Below are 21,327 nucleotides of genomic sequence, written 5' to 3'. Positions count from 1 at the left end.
TATCAACCTGCAAGGTCAGATTCCCAGAGCTTTGAGACACTTCCGGGTGAATTCTGCTGATTCTGGAAGCCAAAAATGAGCTAAAAAGGGTAAATTCACATCTGCCGTAGAGCCGATTGAATCTGGGAACATTGAGTGTGGGATATAACCTAGGTCTTTTGAGCTGCTCCAGACAAGAGAAGCACCTGAGGACTGGAAAGGGCATGCTGTAGTGGGACAGCCTGGGGGCTCTTGTCCAGATATCACGATCCAGTTCTGACATCTGCCAGGAGCCCAGTCTCACATGAGAGAATGTCAAAAGAGGTTTCTCCAAATGACAGCTAGGCACGACCAGATCCATCGGAAAGGAAAAGCAAGGGAGGAGCCCACAGACAACGCTACTCTGAGTCTCCAGGTGATGGAGGGGACCAAGCAATGAGGTTTCCTGCAGTTAAACGATTTGCGACCTACGCATCTCCACTACCAAAGTCTTGTAGTCAGAGCCAGTTTTATCTACCAGACAGAGCCACATCAGCAACTATCTCATACATGTAAGGAAGGGAAATGGAAACTGGACCAGCACTGCTCCCTAAAACATACTGGATGCTGGATTTGTGAACACTAAAGGACCTGCCAAGGTTGGAAGCACCAGCCAGCCTGGAGCCAGGATTTGGCACAGCAGGACTGGGAGTGGACACCCGTTCACAAGCCAGGGCCCAAACATGTTGTCTGAGCTGCATCTCAATGAGCCCTTCCAGATACAGGCATTAGCCCTAAGGAAGAAAAAAGAGTACAATGAGAACAGAGAGGATGCAGAGAAGTCCCAGCAGATTTTACCCCACTAGCCCTCATCCCTCCCTCCCGGCCGCCTCACAAATAAATTGTACTTTGGTGCAAAGTGCGGCTGCTCTCCCTGTCACCATATGCTGTTAGCATCTCGTTAGCATCTGCGGTAATTAAAGAGACAGCTGCTAACGAGCAGGAACAGGCATACATCATCCCCAGACCTTCCGACAACACGCCTGTCTTTGAAATTATGTTTCATTTGCAAACTTGCCTTCATTAAGTCAGCTTGGAAAAGTGAGAGACCCAAGTGGGTGCTAGGCTGCACATCACCGGCCGCCTGGCAAGGCAAGGATGGCTGCAGAGTGGTGAGAGCCCAAGGGGTCCCACGGCACCCCAAGCCTACCCCTCTGGTTCTGGTGGAAAGACTTAAGCTCCCTTTTTGATTGCTTGCAAAATCTCCTTGTGAAAATTCCAGGTCTGTGGAAGTGGTATGGATAGAGGACAGCTTGGAGCAGGACTCTTGCTTCTATCTGCCACGGTTGCTACAGTCTCAGCCCACAGCTTTCACCTCTCTAGTAAGGCACAGCTGCCGTGCCCACATCTGCAGCTCTGCACCCACCTCTAGGGATTCGCACCAAGAAAGGTGGGCTCAGTCTTTCCTACACCGGCTTCTCTGTCTGTTCCTAGTGTGGATCCCACCCATAAAATGCAACACCTCACTCCCAGCCTCACTGTCCCCACCGGCTCTTGAAGACCAGAGCCAAGGCACTGCTGTGGGTCACAGCTCACCGAGCTACTGCAGATGAGGATGGTTTAGGGATCATCTTTGACAGAGAACAACAAAATGAACAAAGAAACCAGTGCTGGGCAGCTGACCTGAAATGACCTCCATCAGATGAAACACAGAAGGGGACGACTGAGATGTGGCCAGGTGGTCCCTCAGGTTGATGAAGGGCAGCCTGTACCCTGAATGTGACTGTGTCTACCCTGCCAGCCCTTATACAGTTTGCTTACTACTGGGGACCTGGCTGAGGGGAGCTTTGGTGGCCTTCCATGGGAGCTGAGCTGGAGGAGGACAGCTGCAGAACACCCTGTGCATGCCCTTGTTGATATGTTGGGAGCAGGCTGAGACAAGCCAGCTAATTCCCAAACTATCTTACTGACTAGATCTAGCTCATCAGGCACCTAATATTGTGCATTTTTCAGCACTTGTCTCGATTTATCCATCTCCCTTTCCCTGAGGTGTCTCATTAAGAGTCTGATAAACACTACTACAGGGCCCTCCTGAAAGCACCAGCCTTCGCTGGCTCCCCATGCTGTGGGCCCTGGGCACGAGGGGCTGTCCTGTGCCTGCCCCCATCCCTCACCCCAGTGTATCTTCCCCTACTTGGGGCAGGTTTGCTGAGAGCTGATCCAGAAGCTGGGCACATGGCTGTCTGCATCATTTACATGCACAAGTACTGCAGTCTGGGGCACTTTCCCTGCTGGCAAGCTGTCTGCTGTGATACTCTCCATCTAATCCATGGCCTTCTCCTGCTTTTGCTGCCATCTGTGATCCTCACTGTCCAGAGATAGGCAAGAACAGCCCCGTGGGTCTCCTCTGGTGGGACCAACCCAGAAGAGGGCATAAGCACATCCTCAAGTCTCTTCCAGTTTAACTCAAGTGACTCAAGCAGTGGAGTTTCAACCACTCCAAAGGAGATTAATCCCAGCGTAACAAATTTCACATCCAGAAAGTTCATCCGGGCCCTCCGTGTATGTTTCTCCTGTAATGGTGCACCTAGATCAGACCTTTCTCGTGCTGCTACCACCCCGAGACTGGAGGTGTTTTCCCATCCCTAAACCATGGTGTAGCCAGGAACTTCTTTATGATGAGGCATTGCCCTGGTTCCACTATCCCCACACCTCTCACCTGCTACTCCTTATCCTCAGACCTGCTCCACAACTGGTGATGTGCCCAGAAGCCTCTCTGAAGGGGGACAAGGATAGACGCAGAACACTGGTGGTGCATGAGCTAATCCAAAGTAGCTTCTGAACATGCCCTAGTCCAGCCAGGGACAGGTCAAGGATGTCAAGTCACACACACAAATACAATGTCCCCAGACGCTGCTGTGGGTGTTTGTAGGCTATGCACTGCACTTTGCTCAGCCAAAGCATAATCCTGTTCACTTCAACGAGTCTTGGAGGTGTTCATCCACAAGGAGAGCTACTCCTGCCTGTCCCACCAAATTCACAGAGCCCCAAGAGCCTTTTGCCAGCATTCTACCTGACCCCACTGGGCACTGCTGATGCAAAAGGGCCCTGCTAGACAAAGCCCTGGCACAAAGGGGCACTGGGAGGTTTGACATCTCCCTATGACCAGCACAGCTCTTCTCCTCTCCCACATCAGCAAGAAATCTCCAGCAAGCTAGATATATTTTTATAGATACAGGCTATTCCTTGACAGAGGCAAAAAGCCAAGCACATGTAAAGTGATATTATAAATCACCTCTCGTTGACGATCACTTGAGTTCTGCTGAGACTCCTGCTCACTCTCATCTCTTGGCTGGAAATAGTTCAAATCCTCTTTATCTTAATGAGGGACGAAATCCCACAAAACAGCTGTGTGCCACCCAGTCTCACTGCACCGACACCAGGCAGGATCCCAAGAAACAGCCCTGCTGCCTGACAAACCAGTGGCAGGATTGCAGCGCCGTTCACACATCAGAGTCTTCCCAAAGTTGCAGCAGGACTGAGCCTGGGGTCCTCGCACTGGAGGTGTTGCTGTGTAATCTGCATGGAAACTGGTGCAGCACAAGCAAGTGGAAGCACTGGTGCTGATGGAATAAATGTTCTCAATACGGGTTGAAGCACCAGTGGCAAAAACAGAGCTTACACTGTGGCATCCTCTTCTGCTACCCCAATGAAACTGGAAAGAGGTCAATTCCAGCTAAAAGGCTCTGCAGTCTCATGCAGAAGAGCTCTGCCCCTGGCTGTCAACAAGCCCCTCAAGGCATCCATTCCCACCAGGGCGCCTTTAGTAGGGGAAGCAGCAGCAGCGGAGATACCTGCAGGAAACAATTCCCCTACCACAGAACCTCAGTGCTGGAGAGATGAAGGAAAAGCACTGGCATTACATGCAGAGTGCAACTCATCAAACTAACAGGTTAAGGGGCAGAAACAGCCCCAATGACGGTCATGCCTACAGAAGGATCAGCTCTCAGGGCTTTTTCCTCCTGAGTTACACAAGCAAAGGCAAGAAGAGAGGAATGGGGACAACTCCAAGACTCAGCTGAGTTGCTTCAGATTTATCTTTCCTCAGGGCACCATTGTTAAAATCTCAAACCCACTATGCATTAAGCAATCCCGATCTGGATTTCATTTCCCAATTGCAGTTATTTCCCAAAAAGGAGACCAGAAGTGCATCTCAGAAAACCAGGATGGAAACTGACATCTGGGAAGCAATCTCTGCTCTGGGAAGGAGCAGCAATGCTCAAGAGCATGTCAGCTTGGGTTTTGGGCATCATGCTACCTGGCCCAGCAAGGCAGGAACCATCTCCCTGACCACACAGGGTTGCCATCCCTTCCCAAACTCACCTTCAGAAACTTGTACAGCAGAAACGTGAACCAATTTGTCAGCATCTTCTCTGCCACCGACTCCGTTCTGTAGGGGAAGGCAGAGAGCAAAGCCATCAGCAGAGAATATTAAAGGTCTCTGATCTCACACACTGCCACCTCACCCTTCGACTGTAGCTGAATTATTTTTGGCTTTAAAAGGCTTCATCTGGAAAGAAGGCTCAAAGCAAGGGGCACAAGCAGACAGCACAAGCTCTGTTGGAAAGCCTGCCCTTCAGCAGACCCCCCAGGAGAGAAAAGCAAATTGGTCCCCGGTGTATCTGGAGAACTGCAACAAGTCAAGCTCAACCTTGTTCCACTGGGAGCCTCATCAGGGGATGAGAAGCTTTCTGCCTCTCCCTGGTACCTTCTACTTCAATGAACTTTGTTTCTTCTACAACTTCCCATTGGAACCAGGCAGCTCTCACCACAAGAGGATTGTATGAGGCACCTAAGCCAAGTACTATGTCCCCAAATCTACCTCAAGCTTCCCAGTTAAAAGTATAACCTGAAAGAAGGGCTGAGGTTGCAAGGCAAAGACAGATCTAGCTGGAACCCCTTTCCCCACCTGGGAGCTGCTGTTTCCTTCTGGTCCTGCAGTGCACTCAGTACTGCCACTGCCCTGATGCAGGCCACCACTACTGGTGACATGAGTCTTCCCTGCAACCCCTAAAGCAGCCCTTGATCTCTAAAGCATCAAAGTCCAGGGCCCATAGTAGAGCAAGAGGTCACTGACCACCACCAGTCCACTGGTACATGGCCTTGGTTAAAGACACAACCAGATTTAGGTCTGCAAGCTTTGACCCAAATGTGTTTTTGATCAAACTTATCCTCACTACTAATTCAGCTGAAAACAAGGGGATTAAAGAAGGAGGAAGTAAGAGCACTGGTTGGAAGCTTAACCTGTTTTCCATGTACTTTTGGAACACAAACACTGTGCCAGGCTTGGAATTTAACCCTTCCATGCCTGCATGGTGAAGTTTAGTGTTGCTGTGTCTCCTTGGAGTGGGGTGGTGATGTAGGAATTTGCAAGAGTACAATGCTGCACCCACTTGCTCCAAAAGAAATTTAAAAATGGAACTATGCCTCTCATCTTTTGGATATGCAGTTAAAGGAAGCAGCCAAAGCTGCCTTGAGAAAACCTATATATTACCCCTAGTTTCCTAAAGCACAGTTCAAATTCAGATGCAATTGTCCTCAAAAGCAGCATAGCAGGGAAGGTCCAGGGAGTTGCCTGTGTCTGCTGTGGACCAAGCACAACAGGGAGAGCAGGATTCCTCAGGATGGGTGTGAAACATGGTGGGTCTGAATAGAATGAGGGACCTGGGGGTGCTGGTACTGCAGCCAGGATGTGCCACACCAGCAGAGAGAGAAACACCGAGGCACGGAGGGAGCTGAGGGTGACACCAGACCCTGGGGAACCCTGCAGCCCTACAGGTGCAGCTTAACATGCCTGTCTCTGCACCACACCTTTTCTCTCTGCCATGAGATTAAAACTCCCCATAACGTGTCCATTATTTTTAACATGGCCTTCACTCCTTCTAAAATCTTCAGCTTATCCACCCATTAATTATCAGATCGGGCATTTGCAAATGCAGATGGTCCTGGATGCATAGGCAATACAAATAACCTCAGGGATGTGCATTCCTCTTGCACCAGGGAAACAAATACAAACCCAAACAAATACAAAGTTGACCCAAGAAACAAAATCCAGAAAGAACCAAAATGTTAGAGCCACCAGAAGGAGTCCCACTGCCCAATTTTATGCACTGCCCAACGGCAATGCCATGCCCAGCAGATGGGCCAGGAGCAATTCCCAAAGACCAGATGGCTGGGGCAGGAAATCCACTTTCCCAGAGTTTATTCAAGCTGACTCAGTGTCATATGGTCCCTTCCAAGGTTTTCTCTTGTGCTAATGGGGCTTAGCCCTTTTTGCCCTCCCTGCAATAGCACAGCCCTCCTTAAACCATTTGAGGACAGCATTACCTGAGCCTTCAGGGAAGGGAAGGCTTCATGTCCCCATCAGGTAAGAATAATCCACCACAGGGAACAAAAAAAGGGAGAAGGGAAGGGACGTGGAGAGAAAGCCAAGGGAGAAGTGGACTGCAGCTATTCAGCAGACATCCTCCCTGGCCCTAGAAAGGACCTACCAAGCCCATAATGCTTATCAGAAGTGCCACCGCTCAAGCTCTGGCAGATGTTTGTCTTTATCCTTGATAGAGCCAGATGCCACAGCAATGGGGGGATTATCCAACAACCAAATAAATAAATAACAGCTCTCCCCAGTTAGATCAACGCTAATCCAGTTGCCCTGGGCGGTAAGCACATTCTCACACCCAACAGCAAGGCTAATCAAACACAGAGAGAAGCACAGCTCTCAGCACCACTCACTCTGCATTGTGGCTTCAAGAACAGTGTCTCTTTGTTAAATATCACTCAGGGAGGCACAAACAAGGTTCTGGCCAGGGGACTTATCACTGTCCTAACTGCAATGGCCCTCGAGCACTGTGGCTGGGGACTGGCAATCTTTGGGCACTGGTGCAGGCTGGGCTCTGCCCCTGTGCTGCTGCCACAGCTCAGTCACTGCTGCTGCCGGCCTCCTCACGATGCCTTTTATTTATATTTTATTGATTTACTTCAGGGCTGGAAATGCATTCTAAATATTTCAGTGAAACCTGGTGTTATGGAGGAACGCTTGGAAGAGAAGAGCCTAAGAATGCAGTCAGGGGAGAGAGATGGGGAACAGTGGTTGGCACCTCCAAGACCCACCCCACTCCCAGACAGCCATCATCTGCACAACACACCCCCTCTGACACACTGTTAATGAGATACTTTGAGACATTAAGGGCACCCTTGTAATGTGATAAACGAAGCAGAGAGAGTAAGAAACCAACGTGCCTAACAAGATGGGCAACACAGATGTAACAGCTCACATCTGGGTCTTCTCCATGTGTTTCCCCAGGGCCAAGTGTACAAAACCTGACAGGCTCCGTCCAGTCTGACCATGCCATGAACATCGGTTGATCTTTGAAAGAAGCCCTGGGTTTCTTGAGTCTTTCTGGTGACATGCCAGCCCTGTGCCTCTCAGCCGTCCTTGCAACTCTGCCAAAGGCTGGTGGCACCAGGCTGCTGGAGGTGGGGATGTGGAGGCACCACATGGCATGCAAAGGGAGAAGGTGGCACGCAGAGCCTCGAGCTGAACCAGTGGAGCTTATTAATAGTTTTTGTTCAGGACTTGGTGTATCTTTCAATATTCATCAGTCCGTGATGAAGGAGAGCTCAGAGCTATCGTTAAATATTGATGGGGCAGGCAGACTCACGGCAGGGCTTGGCAGGCTGCCTCCTGCTTGCACTTCCCCCGGCCCCAGTGAGACTCCCAGCTTGCAGAGATCTGAGTGACTTTCCCAGGAAAACCCCCATGTGACTGGCAAGGCAGGTAAGCCCTGAGGAGAGAGCAGGCAAAGGAGGACTCCTGCCTGCTGCCAGCCCACAGAGGCACTCATGTAGCCACCAGGCAAGGCAAGAGCTGCCTCACATGCCAAGAGATGTGGGGGACCACCTGGTCACCTTCCCTTCTCCAGGTGACCTACAGCAACACACCACAGCGCCTGACACTAGCATGTACCCTACCTGCACCAGCCTGCACAGCTGGCGAGCACCTTGTTCTCTCCTTCCCAGACAGCATGAGCCCACAGAGGCCAAACTGGAGTGAGAACATCCCATGGGTGCTCCTGAGTTGGCTGGGGCCACGTTGTCCCCTATCCCTCTCACACTTGAATACAGACAAGCAAGGAAATGCTTGACCACAGGCTCAGTGTTCACACTGCCACAGCCAACACCAAAGCCATCACTAGTGGCATCCCCAAAGGAAACCAGCTCACGTCACTGTGCTCAGAAGTGCCTGGGCATGTGGAGGCACGTGGAGCATGTCGCACAGCTCCAGCCTCTCGGGGGAAACTCACCTCCGCAAGAGCAGCTTGGGGTGGTTCTTGCTTTCCAAGTTCTTCTCTATAAGGTCGGAGAGGAGCTGTTTCAGCACCCCCGTGGCATACTCCATCTCGCCCTGCAGTGCCGTCATGATGAGTGAGGCTACATTGCCGCGGTCGCGCATGGAGAAGCTCCGCTGGGCCTCCAGAGTACGGATGAAGGTCAGCAAGAAGTGCTTCTTGTTCAGGAGCTGACCAAAGAGGGTCAAGGACTTCTCCACGTTAGCCTGAACCTGCAAGGATAGAGCAAAGCTGAGAGACAGGCATGATGGAGAGGGTGACGAGAAGGCAGCTGGACTGATCCACACCCTGAATTCACCCTCACTCCCACAAAAGGAAATTATAAAAAAAGGGTCAAAAAGGAGCTGGACTAGGTCTCTCCCTACTACCAAGCTTCCCCTTTGGGGATCAGTGTCAGTTGCCTCAGAAGAGTTACCTAGTTTGTAAAATCCCAGCATCAGTTTAACACAGTCTCACGGCATCAATGTATATATATATGTCTATATAGACACACCCTTCCATAAAAAGACTCTCTCCCACTTGTGTGCAGACACATAAACACACTTCCCTCCCATAAACAAACACTCCTTCTCTCCCAAGCACACACATAAATTATAATTTTCAACTTCAGTTAACAAGCAGCTCAATTCCCACCCAAGTCACTGCAACATGCACTTTGGGTATTACACAGAAAGCAAATAAAGCCGCAACCCTGAGCTACACCAGCAGCAAACTCACCTGGTTTGGGAGGGATGGATTTCAGACAGGGAAATAATAGCAGAAATCTGGCTCTGTCTCACTGCAGACACACCCTAAAACAGTCCCTTTACTCATGAGACATTTGAAGTTGTATTTCTGGCCATATTTGGCCACGTAGGACCCAGCAGGGACTGCGCTCAGACGCTTTCACACCTGCATTGCCATCAGCAGCCCAGTTCTGGCCAGCCCTGAACACATTTGTTATCAGAAATGAATATTTTTACAATACACCATTTTTCCATTAGAAAAGATGGTTTCCTCTGAATAAAAGCTCTCCTGTGGTAAAACATCATTTTTTTTCTTTAAATCCTCCCCTTGTCTTCCTGATTGGGTGAATGAGTATTAAATTTCACTTCATGAAGGTATTTGGAGACAAAATAACACTTTTCATTTCAAAACACCAACTCAAGGTGAAGAACAGAGTTTTGACACATCAAATCATTTCACTTCAATCAAAACTTCGGATTGGTGCTCTTCAGTTCAGTGAAATTCCTCACAGTTCTAACTTCCCTCTCCAAAATACTCTTGCCTGCTGGACAAAAACCCTCTTTTCCACCAAGTCCTTGTCAATTCCAAGCCCCTGTGTTCAACCTGCTGATCATTAGCAGGAATAAATGAACAATACTGAATTAAACATTAAATCAGGCTTAAATTCTCAAAAAGCACCCAGCCTCCCCCTAAACCCTGCAGAGGAAGGGAGCTGGTACCGGTGCGCACTGTGGATTAGCATGTGCGTGAGCAAGCGCCGCTTCCTTCCGTCACTTGCAATAGCTAATGTTACACTCTGAGTAAAGAGACAAATAAAAGCAAACCTGATTAAATTATACGAAGCTTACACAACTCTACTTGCTTTATTTAATCTCTTTTGGGGATTTTTTTTTCCCCTTTGTAAATTTAACCCTTTGCTTCCCAGGCCAGGCTGAGTTGGTGTGCTCTCTCAAGCAAGATGCTTTCAGTTACAAGCTGGAAGTAGACAAAGTCCACCCAGCCTGCCACAGCAAATGCAAAAATCCTCCTCTGATACCCTTTTTGATACCCTTTTCACTTTCCCTCTTTAGGGAAAATCTTTAAGAGCAAGAGCAGAGGTGAGAGGAGAGCCAGGCATCTACACAGACAGGAAGGGCTGTGCCGCAGGGAGACTTACACGCCTGCTTTGGCTCTGAGCATCCGGAAACCTGAGCTGCAAGGGGAAATCCATGGAAACAGGGTCCCCACCACCCTCCAGAGCTGGGATTAGGGGCTGGGGAAACAGAGCAGGCAGAAGGCCAGGGCCCACACAGTAGCCATGCCGGCGTACAACACCAGCACGTGCACTTGCAGTTGGTAAGAGCTTGTTGTGTTGTAATTAGTGACTGTGCATCTTGCACCAGGGCCAATTACTTCTCCTAAATACATTGTGAAGCCCACGTCGACATTAATTACTGTGCTGGGTCAGCAGTGAGGGGAAGCGAAGGTCACCCCCCTCCTTCCTCTAATCAAGAGTGGCCTCAGCAGCCCAGCACACAAGAAGCAATTGCTGTGCAATTGCATGCACTAAATTATACAGAGGTAGGGAGGCCAGGAGAAGAGAAGGAGCTGGTTTGGGGAGCAAAGGAAGGATGCCAAGGATGGGCTCTCCATGGGGAAATGAAGCCAAGCAAGCAGGCGATGTCAGACAACCCTGCTAAAAACAAGCGACCGGTCAGGCATCAAACAAACCCAATTGAATAAAGCAAGTGCTGTAGAAAATGACAGCAGCAATGATATTAATATAAATATTGATATTAATGTCAGAGAGCGCAGTAAGCATTTGGCAGCCGGTCCACATCCACGCCGGCTGCCACACAGAGAGATGCACCACACCGGGCCAGCATCCAACCAAAGCATCTCTCCAGCTTGGGCACAGGGCATCCCCCTGGGGCAAAGGGAATTGTGCAGGGGCATATCCCCAGTATGAAACACTACAGAGACAGACAGACAGACAGACAGACCCACACCTCCATCTCTTTCAGCACAGGATGGTCTTCTATCCCCGGGAAGAGAACCCGCATGGCGTAGGTGCGGTAATCCAGAAAGGGGATGCCAGCCCCATCCAGGTCGTTGGTCAGCTCGTTGATGTCTGTCTGCAGCTCAGCAAAGGCTATGGTTGGAAAAGCAGAATTAAACAACACATCCTGGAGTCTCAGCACACAGCACTGGCACTCAGCCCCTCACAATGCTCCCAGCACCCCACGGTGGACTCTCCCCAAGGCACGAATATTCTCATCATTCCTCTTCCAGGCAGGCTGTGGTTGCTGTCCCCATCTCACAGATGGAGAAATTGAGCTGCAGAGCATGGGGATGACATCCCCAGAACAAATGAAGTGGCAGATTTGGGAACAGAACTGCCAGGTCCCAGGGGGATCAAATCCCCCCCGCCCAGCACTTGCAGCCATTCAGGGATGATGGGGGCAGAGGGGAAGAGCAAGGTTTGAACAAAAACAGAGCTTCTTGGGGAAAACGTTAGCCTAAACCACAAGACTGCCCTCATTTCTTTTTGACCTAAATACTACTTGAGAGAAAAGCTTGAACACACCCACCCCAGAACCTCCCGATCCTAACAGAGGCAGCTGTGACTCCCAGGGGCACATGATCCAGGAGGGTCCTGAACCTTTAATTGCACCTACAGGGAAAAGCTGATGGGAGAAGAGTCCTGGAAATGCACAAGGGAAGGGGGCTGGGGTGGGGGGAGAAAACCCTCAGAAAAATCAAATTAACAGCACTTTAAAGGGAGCTGAAAGCCAGGCAGAGGACTGCAGGCTCGTCAGCCTGATGAGAAAAAACAAACCGTCAGCTTGAAAGGCGCGCTATCTTATCTGTAACTAGCGGGACTAGAAAAGAGAAAAGGCAGGGAAGAGATTGTGCCTTTTAATTAAAAGCAGATCCTTTTATCTGCCAGCTGTGGAAGACAAGACACCATCCCCTCCACCAGCTCCCTCCCCTCTCCCTGTCACCAGTGCCATCCACAGGCGTGTGGAGGGATGGGGACTTGGGGGAGCAAAGGTTTGTCTTTCTTTTCCTTTTTTATTATCTTGTTTTCGGTGCCTGCTTCATTTGCAGTGTCCAGGCTGGTTGTGGCTGTGGCTGGCAGGGTCGGGGCCTCTGGAGCCAGCTCAGGGGGATAATGGGCAATTAGGTTTTATCAGCAGTATCATACAAGGAATTCTGTCCAATTTCACAGCATCTGTCTGTCACATAATGAGAGATCCACTGCCCACTTACAGGAAGCCTTCACTACACTGCTTGCTCTCTTTTCTCCCACTTGGAGAAACAGAGAAGAACTTCTTAACTGGAAAAATCCCCAAATCCCCCTAAAATGAGCTCACTTCTACTGACAAAGCAGCTTTGGCCATTCCCATTCCCTCTCTGAAAGGCAGTAAGGAAAGGGTAGGAGCATACTGAGCCTTGGAGCAGTAAGAAACACCCAGAGACCCCCACACTGATGGCAAAGGGACCGCTCACCCTCTTTGCACTCCAGGGCCACCCGGGACTCCAGGTTGTCCATCTGCAGCTGGAGACGTTTCAGGGTGCGATCAGCGTCCCGGGACTTGCGCTTGTAGGCGATGAGGACGATGATGATGATGAGGAGGAGCAGGCCGCCGCCGCCACCAATCCCGATGATGGCGGGCAGGGTGAGCAGGCTGTCTGAGTAGATCTGCAGCGTCCCTGGCGAGAACTCGAACCCACCAGCCTTGATCTGCACCACGGTGGGGGAAAAAATGGACCTGCTGTCAGGGAATATGTACCACAGGTAGCACTCCCTGCTGTGCCCACCATGCTGGGAACGGGGACATGACAGGCCCATGGCCTGAATGACGTGGACAAATGCAGGTACGGCAGGGGATGGTCCGGAGCAGTTTGAGGCACTTTAATGGCATGCAGCTCACGTGCTGCCAGTGCACGTGGAGCAGGCAGCGAGTTTGATGTCTCATTCAGACAACATCACAGTAACAGATGGAATGTAAAGCACGTTTCCCCGTGGATGGGGAGCCTGGGGAGGACTGCTGGGTCCCTTTTAACATGGCAGAGTCCTGGGGCGCGAGCACTGCTGCACTACAACCCCACAAAGGAACCTGCCTTGCAGCATGTGCCAGCACTGGGAGGCAGAGGTGGGAATCCCCCCGGCCTTACTGTGCACCAGGCAGGGCACAGTAACACCAAGCTGAATGTGCAGGAGGGTGACAAAGTATTTGGTTCTACCAAACACGTAATTAGGAAGGGGGATGCCTACGGAGCCGGAAGATGACTCCTGAGGACGCTCCTGCCCATACACCTACTATCTGGTCCTCATTCAAGGACGAGCACACAGCATGGCTGGTGCTGGGATAAAGACTGAAATTCTGAGACACGTGAGGCACAAGGAGCAAAGGCACCAGTGTAAGCACTTACTGTGACTTTGTGCTGGCCAGTGAGGTTGGGGGACTCGCAGAGGAGCTGTGTCTCAGACACCGTGAGGGTGCAGGGAGTGTCTCCGATCAGCACCGTGTAGTTGAGGCGGGAATTACCAGCAGCTGGCGGGAGCAGGTTCCTGCCCTTTGAGGGAACAAGGAATGAGACTGTCAGTTCTCATGCAATGGGCAATGTTCAAAAAAACCCAACACATGGCAAAATCTTTGCTCCAGGAGAGACAAAATGCCACCTCCACAGAGGGACATGCCCCTACCTCTGCCCCCAGGTGCAGGCAGACTCTTTACCTTGAGGATGAGGGGAGAGCTGGGCTTCAGCTCCAACATCCCTGTGGGGCTGAGAGGCTCAAAGACAGGGTCTGGGTAGTAGACAAAATTGGTGGTGTTGATGATCAGCAGGGCCTGGACATTATCCATGACAAAGCCGATCTCATCCGGGCGGTCACCAAGCTCTGGAGGGCTCCGCACAGGGTTGTCAATGGAGGGAGCATAGCACACCATGGTGGTGTCATTGTAGACGGTGCAGTTCTGCAGGAGGCATGGAATGAGGTCAGACCCACTCCCAACAAGGTGGTCAGGATCCAACCCCACAAGGATCTCCTGAAAGCAGCAGCTCTCGACACATGGTTCAGATTTGGAATCTCCTGTTCTGTTCTATCAACAGGCATCACATCCCACCCCAGGGCAGAGACAGACTCCTGTCTGAAATGGATGTGCAAGGGGTGGCAGGCAAGAAGTCTGGGGTGGGTATGGACTTTTTCTGTCAATATCCTATGGATGTCCCACAAACCTCCCACCAGTTTTGAGTGCTGAGATCTCAACCCTCTCCTGAAAGCACTTGGCTGGAGGCTCTGCAGAGAGACTAGTGACTCTCCTTGGGGCAGCAGCCCCCCAACCTCAGCCTCTCCAGACCATCACACCTGAAGGACAAAGGGTGCACTTTCTGCCCTACGTTGCACACAGACAGCATCCCTCCTCTTTGTGCTCTGCCCCCAGCCCCAGCCAGCACCACTTACATTCTCCCTTTCAGAGCTGCAGTACTTGGCCCGGATCCTGGGCTCTTTGATGGTGGCCAGGTTGGTGCCAGTCACAGTCAGCAATGTCCCACCACTAGAGACATGGAGACAATGGGTTAGGAAAGGCAGATTCCAGTTCTAAGAAGGAAGCAGCCCTCATCTCCATCCAGATGCTCATCTGCCCCAGCCTGGGTGAGTCACCATGCCCCAGGCATCTCTTATCCCACCCATAATAGGGCCGGCAGGACCTGGCATGCACCAATGTCAAAACATTTCAGCTGACCCAAGGGCCAACTAGAGATACAAAACCTGGTCATTAACACTGTGTGCAGGTTTAGGGTCTGAAGATGGCTCCCAAGTTAAAGTCAACTCAGCATTCACAACAGGAAAGCATCCCAAGAAGTACAAGCTCCTCTCTGCCACCCTTTCTCCACCACAGAGGCAGTGGGTGACAGGAGAGGCTGAACTCTGCCAGGTTTTCTCCATGGCTCGGTGTTAAAAGCCCCGTGGTTCCGGAGACTTTGGCCATGCCTCTGGGGAGCTTGCTCCTCATCAACAGCCTGGGGAAGGTTTCCCTTGGCACTAGCTCTTAATGGATTCCTTCGCCTCCTCTCCAGCCAATTCAGACCTTTTAGAAAAATATGTAAACATTTCAAAAAATCCCCCGATGGGAAATATTTTAATTTTATTTGCCGCCGCCAAATGTCAAGCTGAAATTAAGCAGATCCAAAGCACTCTCTGCTCTTGCCCCCTGCCAGGCTGAGCACTGTAGGCCAGGAGTTAGCAGGGCCCTGGTGCCAAGCCATTGCTCACACTCCTCTTGCCACATCTCTGGAGTGCAGCCTGGCAGTTATCACAGCATGAGATGTGCCCATCAGGAGCGGGAAATCTGTATGGGAAACAGGCCCCCATGCATCCCACAAGCTCCCTGCAATTCACCTGTTGATGCTCCATTCAGGATCAATCTTCTGGATGGTGGGGTCCTCTGTGTAGTTGTACTTCACCTCTGGGTTGCTCAGCTCTGCCCGGTTGATGTTGATGAGGATGGGGGAGCCGCCGGGGGTGTGCCCCGGGGGGGTCCTGCACCGAATCTCACGGGCGCTTCTCCTGGGGCAGAAACACACAACCGGTCAGTGCCGGGGCAGGAGGGAGGCCAGGGCTGCCCGGGGAGCCCCCTGCCCCAGCCCCTCTCCCCTTCTGAAACAGCTGGGGAGTGAAGAGAGAAAGGAGGAAAAAAAGAAAAAACAAAAATCCAAGAAATGAAACAAAAGGCAGCCGGGAAAGACTGAGCAGCTCCTGAGCGTTCCTATCGTGCAGCGGCTGCAAACAGCAGCGATTAGGGCTGATAACCAGTAATTACCGCAGGAAAATATTTAAAGAGCCGCTCCATTATCATCCCTAATCTAAAAATTATCCACTTCATGCCTCAGGGCTTTGTGCTTTTAGAGAAAAATCTCAGTTCTTAGGGCTCTTCCTGCAGCCTCTGACACACAGAGGTTTCAAGAGGAGACACCTTTGGCCACCCAGGGGGTTTGGCTCCCATAGTCCCTCCTGACTTCCTAGCCCCAGCTTCTGGCTACTGCTCTGTCTGGGGGTCCCGCTGCCTTTGAAGGTGCCTGTTGCCCATCCTCCACCACCCTCTGTGCCCCTCACCATGAAAAAGCACAGGGCCGTCCCCCGATGGTCACAGAGACATTGCTGCCGGCATTGAGGTGGGTGCCTTCGATGGCAATCCAGGTGCCACCAGAGAGAGGACCCCGGGCTGGGACAACACGGGAGAAAGTGGGCGTCTGTCAAAGGAAAAGGGCATCCCTGGAGTCAGACAGGCTGGGAACTGAAACCCACATCCCCAAGCAGCTTCAACCAGGTGACAGGGCCGCAGAGGAGAGGGACCAGTGAGACAGCAGCCAGGCACAGTACTAAGGCCTGGCACTGCCAGCAGGACAGTTGAGGAGGCACAGCAGTGGCAACCTTGGAGAAATTCAATCATCATGACTCAGTGCCTGACCAGAGAATCCCTGCCTGCCCCTCAGGAAAATGATGGCAAATTTTCCAACTCAGCCAGAAAACCACCCAAAACCACCTAGCATCACCTCCCTTTTGAGGTGACAGACCTGCCCCCAGCATGGAGCTTACCACAAAGGTGAAGGTCTTAGGGGATATGGCCCGATAGCTGGGCGTGCAGTCACGGATGCACACTTCTACCCGTGCCTCATGGACCTTGCTCATGCTGGCATCTCCGATTTCACACACAATCCTATGAGATGAGAGTAAGAAACTCAGTGTCCTGGCATCAAGACACTCCCTGTGTGAAGCAGATCTCAGGTGCCAGCAGATGCATGAGAAACCAAGGTGGTGGCAGTTGACACTGTCAGCCCTCAGAGAAGCTTCCCCAAAGCCTCTGAGCTCTTCCCAGAGCAACCATAACCAGTAGGCACCTCCCTCTCAGCACAGCCCAGTCAGCTCTGTGTCTTTTGCAGCCAAGGGCAGCATCTGAACACCATCACTGCTGTCCCCAACCCTCCTGAGGTGGAGCACACCCACCCCACCGCAGGCACTTACTGCTCGGCGCTGATGTACTCGCTCTCGATGGGGATGCACATCACCTTGCCCACTTTGACACCCCAGCGAACATCTTCAAACTTCAGGCCCAGGTTCTCGCCAGTGATGGTCAGACGGGTCCCTCCTTGTCTGGGGCCGGTTTCAGGGAACAGCTAGGAGAGAGCATGGTCTGTCACAAGGATGCAGAGCCACAGGGACACCTCACTCGGGCAAGCTGCAGCCAGGCAGCTGCAGGGTGGTTGTTACAAGCAGCAAGCAGACAGGTGATGAGAAATGCCAGCACATCTGTAAGTTGCCCACAGAGCGGGAAAGAGCTCCCCAGTGACAGCTATATCCACAAAATCCACCCAGAAACAATCCAGGAGATATGAGATGTGTCCAAGCAGAGGGCTGGGATATGGACACCCTGCTGCAGACACAGCCATCTCCTAGGCGACAAGGACACAACAGCATCAGCCATGGCTCCAGCTGATCTAGCAAGAAGGCCCCTGGATGTGCCTGGCTTTTGGCCAGATCCCAGGTGCCCAGGGATGAGATTCCTATATCCAAGATGTCCTCAAAGGAGAAAGAATCTCCAATAGATCCCTGCAGAGGTGAAATGGGAGGCAGAGAGGAAATGTGTTTCTCTTCACCAGCAAAATCTTTGCTGAGGCCAGTTGGGAAGGGAGGGGACTCACCACAGCACCACACCACATTTACCAGGATGGTGCGCAATAAAGCAGACAGGTGTGGTCGGACAGACGGTGGCAGAATGAGAGATGAACAGAGGTGTGGGCCCTGTTCCAAGGTATGTGGGGATGCTGCCTCCAACCAGGCAATTACAGGCAGTTTTACATCAGTGATTGCTGGCCCCGAGGTCAAGCGCCCACCTGCAGCATTAATTGGCATGAATGGCCGAGCTGCATACCCTGGGTGTGCCCTGGGATAAGCTGGGTCCCCAGTGATATGAAGACACAGCAGAGAAGGCAGCTGCAGGCAGCAGGAGATGGAGAGGGGAATACGAGCTGGGTGTGTCCAGGAAGAAATCACACCCTGACCCAGGGGAAGAGAAGGTTCTGTTGCAGGTGATGGCCTCCTCTGCTGTCCTGGCTGAGATCCCCTCTAGCACCAGCAGGCACCTTTGCCTGCACTAAGCCCAGCTCCTGGACAGGTTCAAGCCACCACCAAGCACATGTAAGCTCTTCATTCTTAGCAAATCTGGGCAGCTGCAGCCCTGGGACCTTAGCCAGATGGATCCTCCTCCTCCTCCTTGTGTAGGGCTCATTCCTGAACATCATCTCCACAGCAAGGAAAAGCAGATGAGCTGAGGGTGGGAAATGTGTGGCAGTGCACAGCGTCCACATTATCAGCCCTGACGGACTGCATGGAGCCAGAGGCTGTTTCCACACAGTCCCACTACAGCCGTTGCCACTGGGATTAACTTCTGCCCTTTGGATTCCCACTGGGCTGGTGACCTTCAGCACACACAAACTCAGACAGGAGCACCCAGTCCCATTCCACAAAGGCATCCTGCAGGACATGTCCCAGGCCAGCATCAGAACTAGGACTAGTGCCTGAGCCCTGGGTCATGCCAAGGCAGTCACAGCTCACTATTTACACAGCAACAAAACCCTCCGGGGCTGTGGGGAGCCACTGTTTGCCTAAACCTTGTTCAGCCCCTGCCCAAGTCTGGAATTGGAGCTCATTCTAGCAGCTGCAGCCAGCAGCAGGTTGGGTCTTCCCCTTAAAAAAGCTCTGGCGGGGCGGCTGGCAAGAAGTGGCTGTTTGTTTGGTGTTTCTAAATGAGTGCTAAAAGCTGCTCCAGCTTGTTCGATTCCTCCTCCTCCTCCGCAGCAAAGCTGGCAAGGGCCATGTGTTCGGGGAGGAAGGAGCCCGGGAATGAAATGACATTGTTGGCCACGCAGCACAGGGAGGTCACAGCTAAACAAGGTGTGTGGGAGGGGGGAGCTGCCAAGGAGAGCAATAGCTGCTCAACCCCCCCTTTCCCCCCTCCATCTCCAGACCCCTGGCCCCAACAAACAATGCTGCTTTTCTCCTAATTGGTTTCATAGGGTCCTTTTACATCAACAAGCAAACAGCTCCAGCGGGTACAAGCAGTTGGCTTGCTCTCAGCTCCAGTGGCCACAGCACGGCCAGGAGGTGCAGACGCCAAGGGGTACCCCCTTCCCAAGGGAAAGATGTCACTCTGAGGGTCACAGGGAGCACTAGGCAAGACACCACAAAGGTCTGGAAGGAGCTTGTCTCCACCACTGAACAATGGGTAAATGATTCTTCGCCCTTGGGGTGAAGAATCATGGTCAGGTCCCAGCCCAGCCCCACCATCCATGAAGACACCTGCACTCTGGTGAGCTGGGCAGGAAGGAGGCTCCACCTCCTCATGAAACCACTGTGGGAGACTATTCTCCCCCATCGGCCTATGCTGCCCTCTCTGCACCAGGCTTTTCTCTGGACCATTTGCAAGCATGCCCACAGCCCAGATGTGGGACTGGGGTAGTGGGAGGCAGCAGGCAACAGGCAGGCTACAGGAGCAGCCTCACAGCGGCAGCTACTGCACATCCACACTGACTGCCACTCCCCAGGGCACTAACGCAGAGCAGCGCCAAGGTCAAGCCCACCTGCTAACAGACCTGTTCCTGCTGCACCTGCAATTACTGTAAAATTTCATAATGATTCAGGGTGGGAGAGCTGTTACCATCAGCTCTGGACCAACTGCTGTTACCTATGCTGGGCACCATCAGCTGCTGGGAAGCTGCTGTGAGTGGTGTGTGTGTAAATGCCTGCAGCCATGGTCACCTGAACACAAGAGGACAAGGGCACAGCCTACAGCGAGGCCACCCTGGCCATGACCTGCTTCACAGCATTCTCCACTCCCATCATCTGTAGGGGTCTGGATTTGGGAAGTTTAGCCTGAGCACGGTGACAGGGAAGCCCTGCAGCTCTGCACACAACAGCAGACCTCCAGGTAGGGATGCCTGCCTCTGAGGCTCGATCCCACTTCCTCAGGAATGGTTCCCTTCTCCTGCCAGAATTCCACCAGCTCCAGACAACTCTGCAGGCAGTACTTCTTGCAGGCAGGGCTCTTTGCAGGCCGGGATATGCCCAGCAGGGCTGTTCCCCCCCTGCCAATAGCTGTTCCCCCCCTACACGGCTGCCACCCAGCACAACGCAGGGCCCGTGCGTGTGAGAGGCAGGCAGCACGCACTGGGAAAAGCCAAGACTCTCATTTCCAGCCTCCATCAGATAAGGCACTGAAACCCAAACAGATCAGATCCTGTGCTAAGACTCCAGTAATTAACACCATCAAGGCCCAGCCAGCCGTGGGTTAGCAGAAGGTATCCAGCTGAAATACCCACCAGTCTCTCCCTGTGAACCTGGATCCCAGCCCAAGAGGCATATGAATATTACTACACACAACCTTATAAGCAAAGGTTATAAAAGCTGTCAGGGAAATGGGAGGATGATGATGAACTACCGGTGCCAGTGCACATGGCAACACAAGAAGCAACCTAGAACTTTCCTGGATCCCGCAGTCATGTGCAGGAGAGGTTGGAATTTTGGAAATGAGCCAGAAAGCCCAGTGCATGGGGCTGGTGGAGAGAGGATTTTATTCTTGAAAGCGGTGACAGAAAACACTCAAGTATTAAACACCCAAGCAGACCTGGCTGCTGTGAGCTGCCACTGGAGAGCCCCATCCACATCCCCATCTCCATCCCCCACTGCAGCCCCTCGGCACATCACCACCCACCTGTCCCCACGTACCTTGGTGATCTTGGGGTCGGTGCAGCGGCTGTTGCCACTGCTGGCGTGCATCCAGCTGTTCTCGTAGGCCAGGCAGTGCTGGCGCAGGGAGCAGCGCCGCTCCGACACGCACCAGCCGCACTCGAAGCGCGGGTCGGCCTTCAGGCACAGACCGCAGCTCTCCCGCAGCGCCGAGCACTTGTACAGGTGGGCTGCAACAGCAGGAGGAGGCTGGGGTCAGCACGGGCCACCCCCAGCCCACGGGCAAAGGTTTTGGGGGGAAAGGGGCACCTGCTCTAGCCCCATCCCACCAGCTCCCAATGGGACAAACCCCCACAGGCAGGAGCCAGCAATACCCTGGACTCAACACCAAAGTAAAAAGCCTCCCAAAGCCTCTTGGAAAAAACCTCTTGTTTGGAAACCCATGAAAGCACTGGTGCAAATGGCACTATGGCCAGAGCCAGGGTGGGCTGGAGACTGAGG

The 21,327-nt window shown here is 52.3% G+C and overlaps 1 protein-coding gene across 3 annotated transcripts in view; it reads right to left on the bottom strand.

Annotated features, from left to right (window-relative positions):
- Positions 1–21,327, bottom strand: part of PLXNA1 (plexin A1) — a 115,531-nt gene that overhangs the window by 16,850 nt on the left and 77,354 nt on the right. For 2 of the 3 annotated variants that reach the window (XM_066195572.1, XM_066195573.1), the window contains exons 12-23: positions 20,866–21,056; positions 17,107–17,258; positions 16,681–16,801; positions 16,198–16,334; positions 15,484–15,651; positions 14,545–14,638; positions 13,817–14,056; positions 13,512–13,655; positions 12,585–12,819; positions 11,081–11,223; positions 8,322–8,578; positions 4,342–4,408 (exon numbers count right to left, since the gene is read on the bottom strand). In XM_066195572.1, coding sequence (XP_066051669.1) covers positions 4,342–4,408; positions 8,322–8,578; positions 11,081–11,223; positions 12,585–12,819; positions 13,512–13,655; positions 13,817–14,056; positions 14,545–14,638; positions 15,484–15,651; positions 16,198–16,334; positions 16,681–16,801; positions 17,107–17,258; positions 20,866–21,056 — 1,949 coding nt within the window. Of the gene's footprint in view, positions 1–4,341; positions 4,409–8,321; positions 8,579–11,080; positions 11,224–12,584; positions 12,820–13,511; positions 13,656–13,816; positions 14,057–14,544; positions 14,639–15,483; positions 15,652–16,197; positions 16,335–16,680; positions 16,802–17,106; positions 17,259–20,865; positions 21,057–21,327 lie in introns of those variants that run through there. The other variant, XM_066195574.1, reaches the window with a different exon arrangement.

Source organism: Chamaea fasciata, unplaced genomic scaffold (genome assembly GCF_029207755.1).
Source record: "Chamaea fasciata isolate MVZ Bird 193981 ecotype frontalis unplaced genomic scaffold, bChaFas1.0.hap1 SCAF_13, whole genome shotgun sequence".
In the NCBI taxonomy this organism is placed as follows: domain Eukaryota; kingdom Metazoa; phylum Chordata; class Aves; order Passeriformes; family Sylviidae; genus Chamaea; species Chamaea fasciata.
Note: the sequence above shows the minus strand (reverse complement) of the source record. Positions and strands in the feature narration are given on the sequence as shown.